Raw genomic sequence first — 17,770 nt, forward strand, 5'->3', positions numbered from 1 at the left:
CTGGTTAAAGTGGACAGCTTGACTGCCAGTCACTGTATGTTTAAGGAGGCCAACTGACGTACTTTCTTTCTTCATAATATCTTTTCTTGTCAAACAATCGAACAATAAGTATTTAATGTCTACACGTGAGATTGTCCCACTGATTGATCCATAAATGTTTGCATAAGCATAAGCATTGATAGTATTGGTTCATACCTTTTGATAAATATGAGATTGTTAGCAGGAAAAACGCTCAAAATGTGGATATATTTTTATTTCTAACAAAAAGTTCAAGTGTATTTTAGTAAAAGTTCACATTATATACTTCCAGCAACATTTAGCTTTAAAGGAGATTAAAATGTCAAGTTATGATTAAAAAAAATAGTTAGGTAATGAATTCAGAGTTGAATTGTGGCCTAAATGACAAAATCTTTCCTAACTGCATTGCTTCTCCCTGCCGTTAAAAACAGGTAACAAGCAGAAGTGGGTTCCTCTGATGATCGAGGTGAAGTCCGAGGGTCCCAGGGAGCGCTCAGCCTCAAGGAACAACAGCAGACAGAATGAAAATCCCCGTCTGCCTCCCAACGCCAGGAACGATCTCAGAGGTCAGTCTGTCCAGTTTACTTTCTGCAGGTGACAGAAAAGGTATTTGCAAATGAATTTAAAGTGAGGTGAAGAAATCCCACCCAGTCTGTTTAATATGAAGCTTTAAATGCCAGGGGTTATTAGCTAGAGCTGTTTGACTTGTGGCAACATGTGACAGCAGATTTGAATGCCGTGCATTGGATGTGTTTGTATTACAGCATCTGTACATGCTGATCTATTGGCAGACATTACTGCTGGTTGAGACATGACTCAGCAGCAGGATGTGGAGAGATCTGTGTGTGCTCCTGCTAATTTGCTACTTCTGCTTTGAAAGCTCAGCTGCTTGAATGTACACAGAATAAAGAACTTATTTTCTTGTAACCGGTAAGGAACTGACATGTGTTGGATACTGAGTGGACATTTGATCCGTTGGTATGCAGAACATTTTGAGTTAAAAGTCTGATTAAAAGCAGTCATCTTAAGATGATTCTGCACCTCAGTTTTTGTTCTTCTCGTCCAGTGTGCCGGTGTGTTTGTGCTGAAGGCTGTTGGTTTCTCTGCAGACTGGCACAGTCAAAAGTATGAGCGGGAGTGGCGCGATGACCACGACGAGGTTTCCAGCGTGAAGAGCGAGGGAGCGCCGTTCCGTGGAGGGTTCAGAGGTCGTGGACGTGGAAGAGGAAGAGGCAGGGGACGAGGCAGAGGTGGCAGAGGTATGTTTGTTTTTTCCACCCTTAGACAGATGTGCAGAGAAATGATTCTAAAACACTAAAAATACTTTACCACAAGTTTTCTGTCCTCAAAAAATGGACTCTTCTTTACTTGGCCTTTCTTATGTGGTCGTCCGCCTCTTATTTTGTGTTTTCTGAAACAATACTGTTGCTGGTGAGGATTTCACCACTTTTCCGCTTGTGTGTGTGTCTTAACTGGAAACTTTTTTTTTTTGTTTTTGCGCCAGTGTAGTGACTTACTATGACCACGGGCAAGAGTGTGCCATTATGAGCATAATACTTACAAATTAACAATTCAAAGTGATGTAAAAAAAAGGCAAGTGTACAATTATAAATGGTGTACTGTTACCAAAAGGAATTTGAATTAAATCCTTTTTACTTCATTGGACCACTAAAGAGTGGGCAGGCTTAGGAGTTTAGCACAATACAGAGCTACAGAGGGGTGGACTTGGCTCCACACACACCTCCCCCACTGTTAGATCAGGAAGAGGACAAGGGACAGATGAATAAATAAGACTTCCATCACATTGTTTGGGAAATTAAAACAAAGGTTTTGACCACAGATATCCAAACAAACATCGCTTCGTGTTTCTCTCCATATTCTTCTGTTAGTCTCTACAACCACAGACGGTTTGCTACAACCCACAAACAGTGACTGCATACCCGTATTAGCAGTGTGGCAAGCTAAATAACCAAAGCCTCGTTTGATTGGATGAACTTTTGGAAACGCCGGACACAGAAGTGCAGGAAGAGTCACCAATACTTTAAGCCCTTTTACCACCCTTTTACCTTGTTTTACAGAAAGAAAAAATGGGATTTTGAGGAAAAAAATGCTCTGATAACTGATTTTTATTTATTTATTTTAGGTAAATGATCAGTTACCATGGGGAAAAAAGGTCACTGGCTGATTTGTTGAACACTATAAAAGCAGAGCTTCTCTTACGTTGTGAAATGTATAGGTCCGACTTTTCGTGCAGACGTGCTGTAGAGGTGATGAGCACTTCATGTCTCTTCTCTGACTAAACATCAATGAAGAGAACTTTCACAGCTCTGATCTCAGTATTGAAGCAAATAAAGCAAACAAAACTAAAATAACTTAAATCATTCTGAGTTAGGTCTTGGTGATATAAATTATATAAACAGGTTCTCAATAAGAAGATTGGAAACCTCAAAATACAACTGGTAAGTTGTAGTATTTAACAACACACTAATAATGAGTCACGTTGCAGTCCTTTAGAAACAGACATTTAACTTTACAAAGCTAGGCGCGTGCCGCTGTTTTGATGTCAAAAGTTGGATAGATGGACAGGAGAGATGAGCTCTCCCACTGAGGAAACGCAACAATCGTAACCTTAAACTTAAAAAGAGGTGTTGTGGATAAAAAAAGTAACATAACATAAGTGGTTTGGCAGTAGTTTGGCCACTCAAAGCCCAGTCTGGACCCAACAGGTCTTGGCTACATACTGATGATGTATGCTGTCAATGCTGCTGAAAAACGGTGCCAATAAAGATGTGAAATGCCACCTCAACACCTGAAGCACCTCCATCCTATAAAGCCCTACATAGATATTATTAGACCGGTCACCTGGAGTAAGAGGCGAGGCACTCCTGCAGCCAATGGCAAAGACATGTGCAAACAATTACTTGTGGTTTTAAGGAGAGTTATATTTTGTAATTATTGTACATTTGCAGCACAGTGGTTTCCCTGAATTAAACAAACAAGATATAACATGTTAATTAGAAATATTTAAAGTAGCTATGCTAGCTGTTACCCTGCTTTCAGTCTTTTTGATCACCTAAGTTTGTCAGTGGCGGACTGTAGCTTCTTATTTTAACGTACAGGCATGAGAGCGGTATCAGTTTTCTGATTTCCTAAAATTTTGAACAGTTTCTGTCAATATTCTTAATCCTCTTCTTGCTACAAGGTAGAAAAGCTCAACAAAATGGAGCACGTTTGACAAACTACTGTCTGGCCAGTGTGACAGAACTGAAGAGTCTTCTATAGTTTTGGTTCTGTTTCAGCTCTCAGACTGGGTGGTTGGCGACCCTAAACTGGCCCCACTGAGGCCGCAGTGAAAACAAAAAAGTGCAATAACAACCAGTGAGTGTTGGAATGAGGAAAGGCCTTGGATCCAGCAGGAGAAGCAGGTTTCCCCGAAGGCCTGTTAGTTTTGGCAGGTTTCTTCTTCTCTCCCCTCCCTGTTGTTCACTCTCTTTTCATACATATTGTCTTTTCTTACCGTCCCCCTGCAAACGCTCTTCTTAAGCTCAATTTCTTTTCCTGCCTCGTCCTTCCTTATTCCAGCCTGAGGCAGAGATATCACTGCTGTCTTTTTAAAATTTTAAGAGGGAAGAAAAGCGTGAGAGAAAACAAAGATTAAAATCAACCCCAGGAGGAATAAATTAGAGTGACTGTCCATTAAGTCCAGTGTTACGTCTCCTTGAGGACAACTTGTTTACTTTCGGCAGCGCTGATGAAATGGTCAGAGTTAATGCTAAGCAGATGAACTTGTCTGTGTGTGTTTTCTTGGCCCTCGCATGTGTGTGTTCATACACAATCAAGCACACTCACACATTTGTCAGTGAATACATTCGCTCTCTAAGCTCTTTTTTAAATTTAAATATAATTTGATAAGAACACTTTTTAAAATATTTTTTTATTAATCTCTTGCATAGAATTGAGCCAGAAGTACAGGAGCTACAGGAAGCGCAATTTCGGAACCTGTCCATTTGACGATGATAAGTCTCTGGGGGCAAATGCCAATATTTTTAGGGTTTTGGTGTAGTCAGCAGATATCGAGGCCAAGTCATTCTCTTGCGTGTGCCAGTCATCTTGGCTATGGATTCACTATATGAATCCAGATAATTTTAAAAAAAGAAGCTAATACCATGCATAATCATCATCGGACTATAGGAGATAGGTTTAGAGATAGCATACTCTGGCTGATGCCTGTTTACCTGTTACACAAAGGTAATTGGTAATTATTTTTCTGACTACAAACAGAAAACAGAATTCTTCAGATACTATTAGTTTGTACCATCGCCTAAAGATCCTGCACTGTTTGAATTTCAGTACCTATCTAAATCGTTAATCGTTCTCTGTCCTGTCCAGGCCACTATGACTACCACTACAGCTACAAGTCCTACGACGTGAAAGATGCACCCTATGGTCAGAAGTTTGGCAACACGGTGACATACTACTACGACAACATGAGCAGCAACGACCTTTACTCCGTCGACCAGGACCTGCTGAAGGACTACATCAAGAGACAGATGTAAGTTTAACTTCTGTCTTAAAGGAATGAGACAAGAGCACCACTAAAACACCAAACACAGCAAAAAACACGGGCTGTTGCTGTTTATGCAGGATTGCAGTCTTACCTGTAAATGTGCTGTAGAAGTGATGAGCTCCTCATGTCTCTTCTCTGACTAAAAGCCACTGGAGAGAACTTTCACAACTCTGATCTCAGCATATACATGTATAAAAGTACAATAAAAGAGAGAAAATGAATGTGTGAATATGATCATACATTTCCATGCACTGAGAGAATAGACACTGCTGTAAAGAACGCACATTTTAAGCTTTACTCAAATAGTATGAGAAGCGGCTTAAAAAGTCTGATCCCATCTGTCCAGCTGTTCATCTTTGCTCCGTCTTCTTACCCGACCACAGTTCAGCCTGAGCTTGTCTTTAGCCCAGGAGGCTGTTTAGATCATTTTATCTGTAGGTCTTTGAAAGTCTTGGAAAAACATTTAACTCAGTGCTTTTAAAAAGGCATTTGGAGGTATTAAAAAGTCTTAAACTGAATTTACAAAGTTTTGAGTATTTTTTTTTTTTTTCGCTGAAGGCAATAATGTTAGGTATACTTATTTTTCTGTAAGGGGTTTTCCATAGTAGTAATAGTGTAGATAGTTGTGCTGACCCATATTGTGTCTCAATTCTCAGACCGGTATGACCATGAAACGGTATTAAATTGTAATCTATGTGATGTAAAGAAAGGTCTAACAATGCAGAAACCCTGTGAGATGATCACCAGGGTTGGCTATCGTTTCGATTTCATCAATTCTCTTTTGTACAATTTAATATGATCTTAGTAAGAAAAGACACCAAAATATGAGGAAAGCAAATCAGCAGATCTTTGTTGTTATAAACAGTCGACTGCAACAAATAGTGAGATGATTTGTGATTTTTATTGATTAAAATAGTAAGTAAATGTTACTATGCTCTCTACTTCGGGCTCCAACATACCAATGTTAAAAATAAAAATACTCGCCCATATCCTGTCCTTTACCCAACCACAACAGGTTTGCAGTTAGAGTTTGGCAGATGAAGACACTTTGCTGTGTGTTGAGACGGTAGTATTTTGGCACCTAACTGAGGGAGTGTAACAGTTTCCTTGTGTGCACTCAATGCCCCCTTCAGTTTAAATCTGTATCAAGTTATTCAGAGACTTTGATCCTGTCAAATATTCTGTTTTTGGTTAGTCATTCTCTTGAAGATATTTGGCTCCATGAGGCACATATTTGAAAATCTGTGTCCAGTACATTTACTAAATGTTTTCTGTGTCATCATGCAGTCTTGTGTCATCTCCCCCTTTTCTCTTCGTCATCTCACTGGGTGATTCTCATGTATCTTAACTGTGTCCTTGTTTCCTTCACGTGTGTTGTTTCTTTGTGTCTAAGTCCTTACCATGTCAGATGCAGGAAAAGATGAAAGCACCAAACAATTGCTGAGTTGTTGCCCCGTTTCTCTGCCCTCTGTAGTGAGTACTACTTCAGCCTGGACAACCTGGAGCGTGATTTCTTCCTGCGGAGGAAGATGGACCAGGAGGGCTTTCTGCCCATCGGACTGGTTGCCAGTTTCCACAGAGTGCAGGCCCTCACCACTGACGTCAACCTCATTCTGGACGTAAGCACACTTAAAAGTGACCAGTGAAGTTGGAGAAGGCGAATCTGAGAGGATACTTTGGCCAAAGAGCCAAAAATGGTTTTAAACAAAATCAGAACAACATTTTTTTTCCCAAACTTAATTGAATTTCGGAAATTTAAAGTGATTAGACACAAAAATCAACTTGACACACAATTAAATCACTATCACAAATCCCAATCAAATCCAAGTCTTCCGTGGCAGTGGTGAACCTGGTGTAGATTATTTGCACCAAGATGTTTTATGTACAGATCTGCTCACAGATTTACTACCATTTCATGAATGAGACCCATTGTATTTTAGTAAAATCTTACTTAGTATCTCTAAAGAAGTATTTTGACTTTTGGAAAATACATTTCGTCTCATACAAGCCAGCCCACAGGTGTGAAAGCAACCTCCATTTATTTACACTGAGCTTTTGCTTGACATTTGACTAAACACTACAATATATAGCATAGTGTTTAAAATATTAAACAGCATACATTAGTTCGTTAGTGTTTAAAATATAGGCTGTAACCTAATGATTCAAAGTCACACTTATGGAGTTGATCTAAAAGCTCTCTCTCCTTTAAGCTCTTCATAAAACTGAAATACTGCTACATAAGCCTAATAAACATGTCTGTGGACATGAAGAAGAGTCTTTATACAGAGGCAGTACGGTATATACTGTATTTCTGTCAACATGCAGACTAACTGACTCATCGTCTCTTCTGTCAGGCTTTGAAGGACAGTAAGGAAGTGGAAGTAATCGACATGAAGATCCGTCGGAAGGTGGAACCAGAGAAGTGGCCTCTGCCCGGCCTGGCCATGCCGAACCAAACCCACACCGATTTCTCCCAACTCATCAACTGCCCTGAGTTTGTCCCGAGGCAGATGACAGAGGAGCCCAGAGGTGAACAATCTGTTAATGAAACGGAAATAATGGAAAGGAATCGAGTGTAATTTTTCTTGACTCCACTGTGGTGATCTGGCTTATAAAATGTTCTCTGTGACCCTCTGTGTCTGCCGCAGGCTCTCCCAGGGCCTCCACACCGGTGAAGCAAAACAGCAAGACAGAACTAGACACCTCCAACCTCAAGACTATGCCCAAGGGCCTCTCCGCCAGCCTCCCCGACTTGGACTCGGAGTCCTGGATCGAGGTCAAGAAGAGGCCCAGACCGTCCCCAGCCAGACCCAAGGTCAGCACAGAGAAGGTGAAATTCTCTTAAACCTGGGATTGATCATTTATATTTTTAAGTTTTCCATTCAGCAATTTACATTGACCCTGATGCCGTGTGACAACTTGCCAATAGAAACATATGTTGCTATAAAGTCAGAGCACAGTGCTTGTAAACTTAAATTAATTCTTAGTGACTTCATCATTGAATTTTTAGATTAGTAATTAGCAAAATAGATCTAAAAAAATAGTTTTTGGATTATTTAGTTATGATAAAAGATTAATAACAATGTTGATTTTAAAGCTAAATAGCTACTTTTGTAATTGGTGTGAACTGACTCAGATCTCAAAGATTTTTGTACTGTTGACAAAATAAGAAATTTGAATACGTGAACACTTTGGGCTCTGATACATTGTGATGGCCATTGTCCACAAAGAATAGATGATAAATTGAAAAAAATAATTGATTAACCCAAAATGAAAATTATTTTCTAAATATACACATTCATGCTAGCAACTGGCCCTCAGGCATTGTTTTACACTGAAAAACACAGGAAAGACAAAGGAAAAGAGCTCACTCACATGGATTTTAATACATTTGCATACAAAATGTAAGGGTTTTGTGTGCATAGACAAAGTCTTAGAACTCTTATTTCAACTGGTGTAAAATGAAAACACAATCAAAAGTGTTTAACTTCTGTTTTTGCTCACTGTAGAAACAATGGGTTTACCTTTAGAACCACACTGGCAGCACCAGTCTTTTTTATTACAATATTAAAACATTTAACACATCTGCACTTCAGAAAAAATCTGTCTTCTTTTGCACAAGAAAACTCCTGTCCTCAGCTTATACTTAACATGTCATATGGGTCTCATGCTCGCTCGTTCACTTATTTTCACACCTGCTATCTCCCTCTCCTCCTCATGTGTGGCTTGTGTTGGTGTACTGACGTAGGCCCCCTCGTTGCAGCAGAAGGAAAAAGACGACTCAGTTCGCTCTCCGGTACCTCAGCCCGGCTCTTCACCCTCACCTGCTGGAAATAAGGTGAGGAAAAAAATGTTGAAACTATGTTATTTTTTTAGTTCTACATTCTTTTTAGAGATGCAGTTAATTATTTTATCTCTTTGTTATTTTGTTGATAAGTTATTAAGTACTTGCCAGGAAATTTCACTTAATTGGACAAAGAATATAAAACACAGAAAAGCAGAAAATACTTACATTTGAGAAGCTGGAACCAGAGAATAAATGCCATTTATAAAATAAATCACAGCTATTTCTTGCAATTTGTAATGTGCAGGCATGTTTGTCTTTTTAATACACCTCAATCCATTAAATTCATTCGATTCTATTAAACTGTCATTAATAATTTCCCTAATTAAATCCAGTAAACACAAGTGATCAAACAGAGTCATCAAAAAAGGTAATCAAAGTTTTTTTTTTTTTTTTTTTTTTTTATCTCTGATCAGGATGGTGCGGAGCAGGACGAACCAGAGGAGCTCGACTTCATGTTTGACGAGGAGATGGAGCAGATAGACGGACGGCGCAACACCTTCACCGACTGGTCGGATGAGGAGACGGACGGCGAGATCGACGACCACGACGTCAACAAGATCTTGATCGTGACACAGACGCCGCCCTACCTTAGGAAGCACCCGGGAGGAGACCGCACGGGAAACCACACATCACGCGCCAAACTGTCCAGCGAGCTGGTCAAAGTGATCAACGACGGGCTCTTCTACTATGAGCAGGACCTGTGGGACGACACGTATGAGCCCGAGTACGCCACCATCAAGGTGAAGTCTTTTTTTTTTTTTTTTTTTTTATGGTTGATCAATTAATTATTTTGCACAGTTGAGGTTTTGTTTGATTTTATCTTAAAATACGTATATACAAATATACTTAAGCTTAATAATCTTCATGATGGAATAGTTAGCTTCCAAAACTGTTACAAAGCTGATTATAAGAAGTGGAAAACTCTGCTGTTGTATTTTAAGATAATTTTGGGTTGTTCTTTGTCACTTCAGTACTGTCCGGAAAAAAATCCAGGAAAAGCTGTTGTACAGCAGGTGTCACTTCTGTTGTAGTATTAAAAAGTCTTCATGTTTTGAATTTAATTTTTATAAATAATTATTATTATAAATAATTTTATAAAATATCAGGCAATGAAATTCATTAAGTTTGAATTTGTGGGGTCTTAATTGCCTCAAACATGTTATCAAATTTCATTTATCCATATTTTAATTTATTTTTGTCAAAATGAGTCAGGCTTTCTGCATAAAAGTCACTTCTGATGTTACAAATCTTTAAACCTTTTGACCCTAATTATGTCTTTTTACCTAATACTAAACATCTTTTGACAAAATGTAGGTTAACCTGACTCGCTGTAATTACCTTATTCCCACAGAAAACGTACCTTTGCACAGGACTACATACTATACACACTACTGATCTTTATACAGAAAAATTATATTGTAAAGGCCCTAAAAGCAATAAATTTAAGTGTTGGATAATTGTCAAAATAGACTTGTGAATTGCAGATTTTTTAATCATAAAAAATGTAACACATGAACCTTCACCATTAATTAAAAAAAAAAAAAAGGACTCCAACAGATTATCTCCATTTATCAATCGAGAGTTTTGGGATCAAATGATCCACCTGGAAACTTACCTGAGGAAAGCATAACCAAACACACAACCTGTAGTGATACATAACTCAAGTCAGGCTCTTCTGAGAGCTTCCATGTTGCCTTTTTGTCATTTTGGAGTTGTTTCTGCCCAAGACCAGATGATGAGTAGATTTATTCTTCCTCATTTAGAGCTGTTTCTGGATATAGAAACCCGGCACAGAACAGAAAGTTTTTTTTGTTTTGTTTTTGTTGTCATTGCTGCCCATTGTAGCATTGTTGCACTCATTGTGGGCCCTTCACGTGCTCGCCGGCACACATCCAGCTGCGCGTGGAACAGAGGACGCTTGTTTATAAATAAACCCCGCATACGAGGCCTCGGCCTGAGGCGTCAAGCTGCCGGGCTGCAGGGGGGAGACAAAGATGGACGCTCAAAGATCTGAGGATACTTGGTGGAATGAAGGGGCGAGTGTGAGTGTGAGTGTGAGAATAATCCAAGCGTTCAGGACTGGTACATGACACTTAATGTTTTGGTTTTTTTTATAGAAAGATTTGAAACTTTGAAACAGCTGCTGCTGTTGGGGGAGGAGCAGTAACTGTTTTGTTATTAGGAGGTCTTCACTGGCGGAAAATTCAGGGTTTTGTATGCTGATGTAACTCAGCTGGTTGGTGTTCTCGTGTCAGTAAGAGGCTTCATCATGAAGGTGAAAAGAGTGTTTTTGGCAGCCATGTTTTGCTGTTGCATCTCAATCTCCAGATTACTGCAGATAAGGTCTGTTGATGATCCAAAATCATTTTTACAGTTTGAAAGCATTGTTTTTATATACTTTTTTTTTGGTTAAGAGCTTTTGTGAGTTTTTTTTTTTTTGAGAGAGATTTGTTTCTTTTCTGCGTATGTTAAACAACGTATTCCCTTTTCCCCCTTTTTTAAACACTTTTTTATCATTTAGCCAAAATATAAAGACATTCTACAGATCCTTTTCTATCAGGGTTGTTGGAAGAAAAGGTTGTTGTCATATTAACACTCAATTTTTCTTCTTTTTACAGCAAGAGGTGGAGAACTTCAAGAAGGTCCACTTGATCAGCCGCGAACAGTTTGACTGCCTGACCCCTGAACCCCCAGTCGACCCCAACCAGGAAGTCCCTCCAGGCCCCCCCAAACCCCAGCAGAGTAAGGACTCAAAAACACATAAAACACACATATGATGTCGAAGTCAAGTGAAACTGTAAATAAAGAATGAATAAATAAAAATAGCTCCCTGAGGCTTTACAGAGTAAAAGTTCCTCAAATGCTACACAAGAAAGATACACTTTCTTTGCTTTTGTTAATTAATTTTATCTCATTATCATTAAAATAAAACACAGATACAGATAATCAGCGAAATGCCAAATATTGGCCCCGATAATTGGCCAGGCCAATAATCTGTCGACCCCTAGTGTGTTGTATTTACTTAATTTTATTGGTGCGTGCGCGTGGTGCTCTGCAGGGCTCACTGTAAAGTAAAATCGGTGTGTTTTTCCCAGCTGAGCTTCTTGTGAGAGTCTGTCTGATCTGTCATCTGTCTCATCTATCTGTTGTTGTGTGACTTTCACACATAAATTCCAAAGAAAGTGGTGGCCAGTACAGCACCATGGGTCTCTTTTCCTTCTGTATTTCAGGAATTGTTCTTGTTCATTGTATTTAGTGATGAAAGTTGTCTTACTTTTCATTCTGGCTTTCATTAAATGGATCTGAAAAAGTCATAAACTCATGTTGATTAAACCTGAAAACATTCTTTTGAAATGGTGACTGTTCAAACACTCAGCCCTGTGACTCCATAAATGATGCCTTTAGATCCCTGATGTTGTGACATAAGTTTGTCTCTTTTAATGACTTTCAAAAGTTTTACTTCAGGATTGGTGAGATGAAAAGTGAAGCACACTGAGTTACGTTTGAAGTCTTAAGACATTTGTATAGAAAATGTACGTTGTGTGAGCAGTGCTGGTTTTGCTGCCTCAAATCAAACCTCCTCCCTCATGTCTTCAGTCCCCACAGACGCTTTGGCGAACAAACTCTTCGGTGCCCCTGAGCCCTCTTCAATAGCCCGCTCGCTCCCAACTACCGTGCCTGACTCACCCAACTACCGCAGTGCCCGGACGCCTCGCACGCCTCGCACACCTCACCGAAAGGACCAGACCATGACGCCGCGCTTCTATCCAGTGGTGAAGGAAAGTCGGCCTGTAGATGCCAAGGTAAGATGTGTGCTTTGTGAGGCTGAAATAAGACTTATTTTGTTGGAAATGTGCCTTTTGGTGCAGCAAACACTTGGTTTTATGGTTTTAGCGGGTCAAAAAAACACACAGTCTGAAACATTTGCAGACTAAACATGTTGATAATGTTTATAATTTTTCAGACACCCAGGAAGAGGAAGACCCGACACAGCTCCAACCCACCCTTGGAGTGTCACGTTGGCTGGGTGATGGACTCAAGAGAGCATCGCTCCCGTACTGCCTCCGTCAGGTGAGACTCACTGCTCTGCGCTATTTTTTTTAAATGAGCATTGAAAGATTTGAGAAAAAAATATTCTGTGTAATTAGTTTCTTGGTATGCCGTTTTTTTTCTTTAAAAAATCTACCTGATTTCATTACCTGCTCTCATTTGTTCCTTTTAATCAGTGATGAAAGTGGTTTTATTCATTGTACCTGGCATTAAATGGATCTTTAAAAGTCCTAGATCTGCTGAAAATATGAATCAGATCAGACTAATAGGAGCAGACTGAAGAGCAAAGGCAACATTTAGGGCTTTACTTTAATATCAGTTAAAGTCAACTTTATCATACCTATACACCTAAATGTTCAGCCTCTTTAACAGTGAAACAAAGGGCTTTTTTGCTGCTAGCAAGGTTCCCACAGTCATGGTCAAGTCATGGAATTTCACAATCATATTTCCAGGCCTGGAAAGTCATTGAATTAGGGAAAATTCTTGAAAGTTTTGGGAAAGTCATGGAATTTTTTTCTGTGAAATGAAATTCTTAAAGTAATCTTCCGTGGGCAACCTAACATAACAGAAAATTCAATTACTGTAGCTGTTGATGTAACATAGCTCTAATACGCATCCATGTGTGACTGTTATTTCAAATCACACGTTTTGTCATTTCCTCCCCATGTTCCACATGCTGAAATAATGTTTGAATAGTTTTAATCTGATGTGTTTTGAAATATATATATATATATATATATATATATATATATATTATGGGTCCTTCAAAAGTAATGAATACTTTTATATCTTATCCATCAAAATGTGAGGGAACGCTGTAGTTAACTTCAGAAAGCATCAGACTCAGTACTAACTTCACCCTGTAAGTAGTTCTGACATTTAATGAGGGATGTACTCTCTCTGTTCTCCTCCACATTTCTCCTAAGCAGCTCTAATGCCAGCCCGTCGGAGGGCACCCCCGCCCTGGGTAACATTGGCTGCACACCTCAGTCTCTCCCCAAGTTCCAGCACCCATCACACGAGCTGCTCAAGGAGAACGGCTTCACACAACACGTTTACCACAAGTACCGCCGGCGTTGCCTAAATGGTACACATTTTGTCGTTGTTGATTCTGTCTTCAAATTTTCGTAAAACCTTTTCTGCATTATTTATTAACAGCAAAGGATGTCTTGATCACCTTGTATTTTAAGTAACCCTGTCTGCCTTTTCTCTCTTCTCTTTGACCTGTTACAGAGCGAAAGCGGCTGGGAATCGGCCAATCACAGGAGATGAACACGCTCTTCCGCTTCTGGTCATTCTTCCTGCGAGATCACTTCAACAGGAAGATGTACGAAGAGTTCAGGCAGCTGGTGGTCGAGGACGGGAAAGAAGGATACAGGTAAGAGTCTTGACCAATGATGAACGGACTTTATGTAAACATGTTTATGTAGCAGTGGCACTACCATTTGAATTTTGAATTTAGAAAACTATGTCAAACATAAAATCTTCTCTTTTAAAACCAGCATTTACAAAGATCTTTAGGTGGGCTGGTTGATTGGACCAGGTTTATTTATCAATGACAGAGAAAGTAGACTTCTAAAATGTATGAATGTTGCAGGTACGGTTTGGAGTGCCTGTTCAGGTACTACAGCTACGGTCTAGAGAGGAAGTTCAGGCCAGACATTTTCAAGGACTTCCAGGAAGAGACCATGAAAGACTACGAAGCTGGTGAGAAAACCTGAAACATAAGATACCAAATGATTTCTTAAAACAGCACAAATACCAATGCAATTCTGTTATGATTTTAAAGTGAGGTCCTGTTCCTTTTTTATTGAGAAAGGCTCACTTTCAGAGTCACCTCATCCTCTGGACTTAAGTTTTTGTTGATTTTTTTCTTTCCTGCTCTCAGGCCAGCTTTATGGACTGGAGAAGTTCTGGGCCTTCCTTAAATACTCCAAAGCTAAGACTTTGGAAATCGACCCCAAGTTGCAGGAATACCTGAGCAAGTTCAAACGTCTGGAAGATTTCAGAATTGACGTGAGTAGAACATGCTTTGTGGTCAGTAAAGGCTGATAGAATAGAAATCGTCAACACTGAAAAGACGCCTACGCTCATTTTGTTTTTCACTTGAACATATGCCACATGTGGTAGTTAGATCGATCGTGATTAAGAAACGGCCCCCCCAATACTCAATGGTTGTCTGTTAGCTTTTAGCAGTGGTGGCCTTTTTTCCAGTACTCACATAAAATACAAGCTTTAAATTGTTGAGTTATTTTCCACTTTTTAGGTAATAAAAGTGGCACCTCCTCTTTGAAAAGTTGATTAAATGACAAAAATGGTGGAGGCAAAGTTGTTGCTTTCATTGTGGTAGTCTAACAGTAACATTATGTCATATTTGTCTCAAAAAGAACAGTGCCATCTATTTTTGCAGTACAAAGTTGGGTTTTTAATCAGGTTCGGGCCCAAAACTGCTGCCATGGGTCAGCCTTAGGCTGGGCTTAAACAGAAACTGTACGGGTTTGTGTATGGTCAGGCCTGATATTTTGGGTCTGGTCAGAGCTCTTAAAGGGAGAGGTAAGGAAACTGCAACGTGGCTAGCTAGCAACATATAATAAATCAGCACCCAAGTACCGTGATAGTATTGAATAGGGAGATAAGCATATCAACTCAGCCCTAATGTGAAAGCATCTCTGAGTTTGGTCACTTGAGCACATGTAAACACACTTATTGTGTTTAGTTGTTGTTGTGCTTTTTGAACAACTGTCCATATAATCTCCATCTCGGTTATTTTGGTTCCAGCCGCCTATGGAGGAAGGAGGCCGCAGAAGACACTCATCCAGCGGGGACGGTCGCCGCCGGCACCCCTCTCAACCCTCCAGTCGGCCCCATAGCCAGGCCAGCTCAGGCCCCAGCCCCGCCCCCACCGCCCACGGCCCTGCAGCCAAGGATGATGCCAAACCCACCAGCCAGAAAGCCCCTGCCCCAGCTGCTGACCCCGCACCAGATGCCAAGACACTGAAATAACTCAACAAATACATCGGCCCACATGGATCGACTCAACCACGTCTGTAAGTCGCTGGTTCTCTCTGCGCCACAGGAGGAGGGGAGGGGGGGGGGGCCATTTCTCAATTCAAGCATGAAAGTAGTTTTTTATTTTTTCCTCCCCTTCAAAGACTTTTGACTGAGAAATAAGGAAGACAAGTAATTAATATGGCTCAGTTTATTAGTTATAAGTTTTTGAGAAAGAAAATACTTTTTTGTCTTCATGAGGCAAGAAATTGATGTAGTGTCAAACACATTCTTTTTCTTTTATAAATACTTGCCAGTCCACAGTTTATTTGATGATTTACTACCTTGGAATTTTTCTTTTTTTTTTTTCTTTTTTTTTAAAAAAAACATTTTCATGTTGACCCCCCTCTCTGTCTCTGGGACCGCTCTTTGATTGTCACTGTCCTGCTGGCTGAAAGATATTTGATTCCTCTCCCAGATCTCAGATTTATGATTATTATTTCGTTGGCATGTGGTGAGATTGGAGACTTGGAAATAGTTTGAACAAGACTGAGCATCTGAAAGCCCCGCTAGTGGCCATGCTGGAGGCCTTGCTGCTCCTGACATCCAACCGGACCAAAGTGGTTTGAACCGAGCGACTGACATTTCCATCTGCAGAGCCCCCCGGTGCTCCCAGTAGAGGGGCTAAAAATTAAAAATATTTGATTTACTTTATGGCTGGACATTGAGGGGAAAATATTAAAGAACCAAATGATAAAAAGAGAGAGAGAAAAAAAAGAACTAGTACCTATCCCTCAATATGGACACGATCATTGAAAGTTGCCTTATTTTAATGGTTTTACTGCTTCTAACTTGTGCCCGCCACCTTATTGTCGATTGTACAGCATTGAAATCAACCATGTATCTGGTCACCATTTTCAGCTGGTGCCACTAGGTGGTGCTGTGTCTGCCAAACCGTTTCATCCCCCGCTCCCTTCCGTCACCTTTTCTGAACTGTCTTCCAAGTGTCATTCGGTCTGTTACAAGTCCTGTAATTCTTCCCTGTGTTTGCAAGTCGTGGCTTTTCGTGCTAAAACTGGTGGAAGTTCGTCCCTTACAAAACAAAAGAAAAACACTTCAGTGGGGTTGAGAGTTGGGAAGGGAGAATCCCTGATGATCTCCCTTATGGCTGCTTCCTGACTTTCTCTGCGCCTCCCCGTCAGACGAGCTGCATCCATCCATTCATCCATCCGTTTGACATCCATCCATCAGTCGACCATCAGTGACAATACAGGACTGGAATCATCAAATCTGGATTACTTGAAGAAGCGATGGTTATGAGGAGGGCTGCCGTGCTCTGTTGTAGGTGCTCTGGGTGGAGCATAAATGAGGCTCAGACGTTTGGCCTCCGACTTCACCTTTAAACTGAGGCTCGCTCAACCTGATTGGGCCTTGAGTGCTCCCCTACTCTTCCTGTTTCACACTCAGATACACACATCAGTTGCAGGCATGAACACTGACAGGTGTAGTCGCACGCAGGTACAGATGTAGCAGCATGAGCAAGATGAATACAAAACACAGACATCGCTCAATGTCTTGCCTCGCTGTGGACAAAAATTCAAGACTGGACTCTGTTCTGTCGTCACGCTTCCTACAGTCAACCATGTGGATAGCTAAATCTTTATCCGACTCGAGTACTGATGATATCAAATTGAAGAGTGATTCTTTTTTTCAACATCCAATGTAAATGTGAATTTGACAGATGAAGAGAAATGATTACAACTCCCTGTTCCTTGTTTTATTGTTTATAGAACAAATTATATATTTGCCTTAAATGTGTACGTACTCTAACTTTTTTTTAATGGTCTCATGATTATCTTTTAATGCTTTTTAATTTCAATTTGCAGTGTTTCTAGCGTTGATGTTATGATGGAGGTGGGTTTTTTTGGCAGGCTGTTAAAAACATCTGTGGATTTCAGAAATGGGAACATTATTTACAACACAAAAGGGAAAGATGACATCAGGGCGTCAACGGATATTCAGTGCAAACACTCAATTTGTAACCATATAGTGTTTCACATTGAAATCACTTAATTTGCTCTTTTTTTCTGTTAGTAAAGCTGTTTTTGCTAGGATGACTGAGCAGAATTTCCAACAACAAACTCACACTAATTATTAAATCTTAAACCTCCTGGGTTTCTACAGATGTGTCTACAAACTAAAAAATTGCATAGAAATTGTTTGATTTTGGGGTTCAAATTGAAGTTCACAAAATTCTGGAAAAAAAGTCTTAATACACATATCCAGATTTTTTGTGAAAT

General features: G+C 40.0%; 1 protein-coding gene across 3 annotated transcripts in view; it reads left to right on the top strand.

Moving 5' to 3' along the window:
• Positions 1 to 17,251, top strand: part of larp1 (La ribonucleoprotein 1, translational regulator) — a 55,200-nt gene extending 37,949 nt beyond the window's left edge. For 2 of the 3 annotated variants that reach the window (XM_042498755.1, XM_042498757.1), the window contains 16 exons: positions 450 to 584; positions 1,128 to 1,277; positions 4,408 to 4,570; positions 6,060 to 6,204; positions 6,940 to 7,114; positions 7,234 to 7,415; positions 8,334 to 8,423; positions 8,846 to 9,172; positions 11,051 to 11,174; positions 12,030 to 12,235; positions 12,397 to 12,503; positions 13,412 to 13,569; positions 13,716 to 13,860; positions 14,080 to 14,189; positions 14,371 to 14,498; positions 15,261 to 17,251. In XM_042498755.1, coding sequence (XP_042354689.1) covers positions 450 to 584; positions 1,128 to 1,277; positions 4,408 to 4,570; positions 6,060 to 6,204; positions 6,940 to 7,114; positions 7,234 to 7,415; positions 8,334 to 8,423; positions 8,846 to 9,172; positions 11,051 to 11,174; positions 12,030 to 12,235; positions 12,397 to 12,503; positions 13,412 to 13,569; positions 13,716 to 13,860; positions 14,080 to 14,189; positions 14,371 to 14,498; positions 15,261 to 15,485 — 2,570 coding nt within the window. In that variant the 3' untranslated portion in view covers positions 15,486 to 17,251. The remainder of the gene's footprint in view (positions 1 to 449; positions 585 to 1,127; positions 1,278 to 4,407; positions 4,571 to 6,059; positions 6,205 to 6,939; positions 7,115 to 7,233; positions 7,416 to 8,333; positions 8,424 to 8,845; positions 9,173 to 11,050; positions 11,175 to 12,029; positions 12,236 to 12,396; positions 12,504 to 13,411; positions 13,570 to 13,715; positions 13,861 to 14,079; positions 14,190 to 14,370; positions 14,499 to 15,260) is intronic. The other variant, XM_042498756.1, reaches the window with a different exon arrangement.
• Positions 17,252 to 17,770: the final 519 nt, after the last annotated feature.

This window comes from Plectropomus leopardus, chromosome 13, assembly GCF_008729295.1.
Source record: "Plectropomus leopardus isolate mb chromosome 13, YSFRI_Pleo_2.0, whole genome shotgun sequence".
In the NCBI taxonomy this organism is placed as follows: Eukaryota; Metazoa; Chordata; class Actinopteri; order Perciformes; family Serranidae; genus Plectropomus; species Plectropomus leopardus.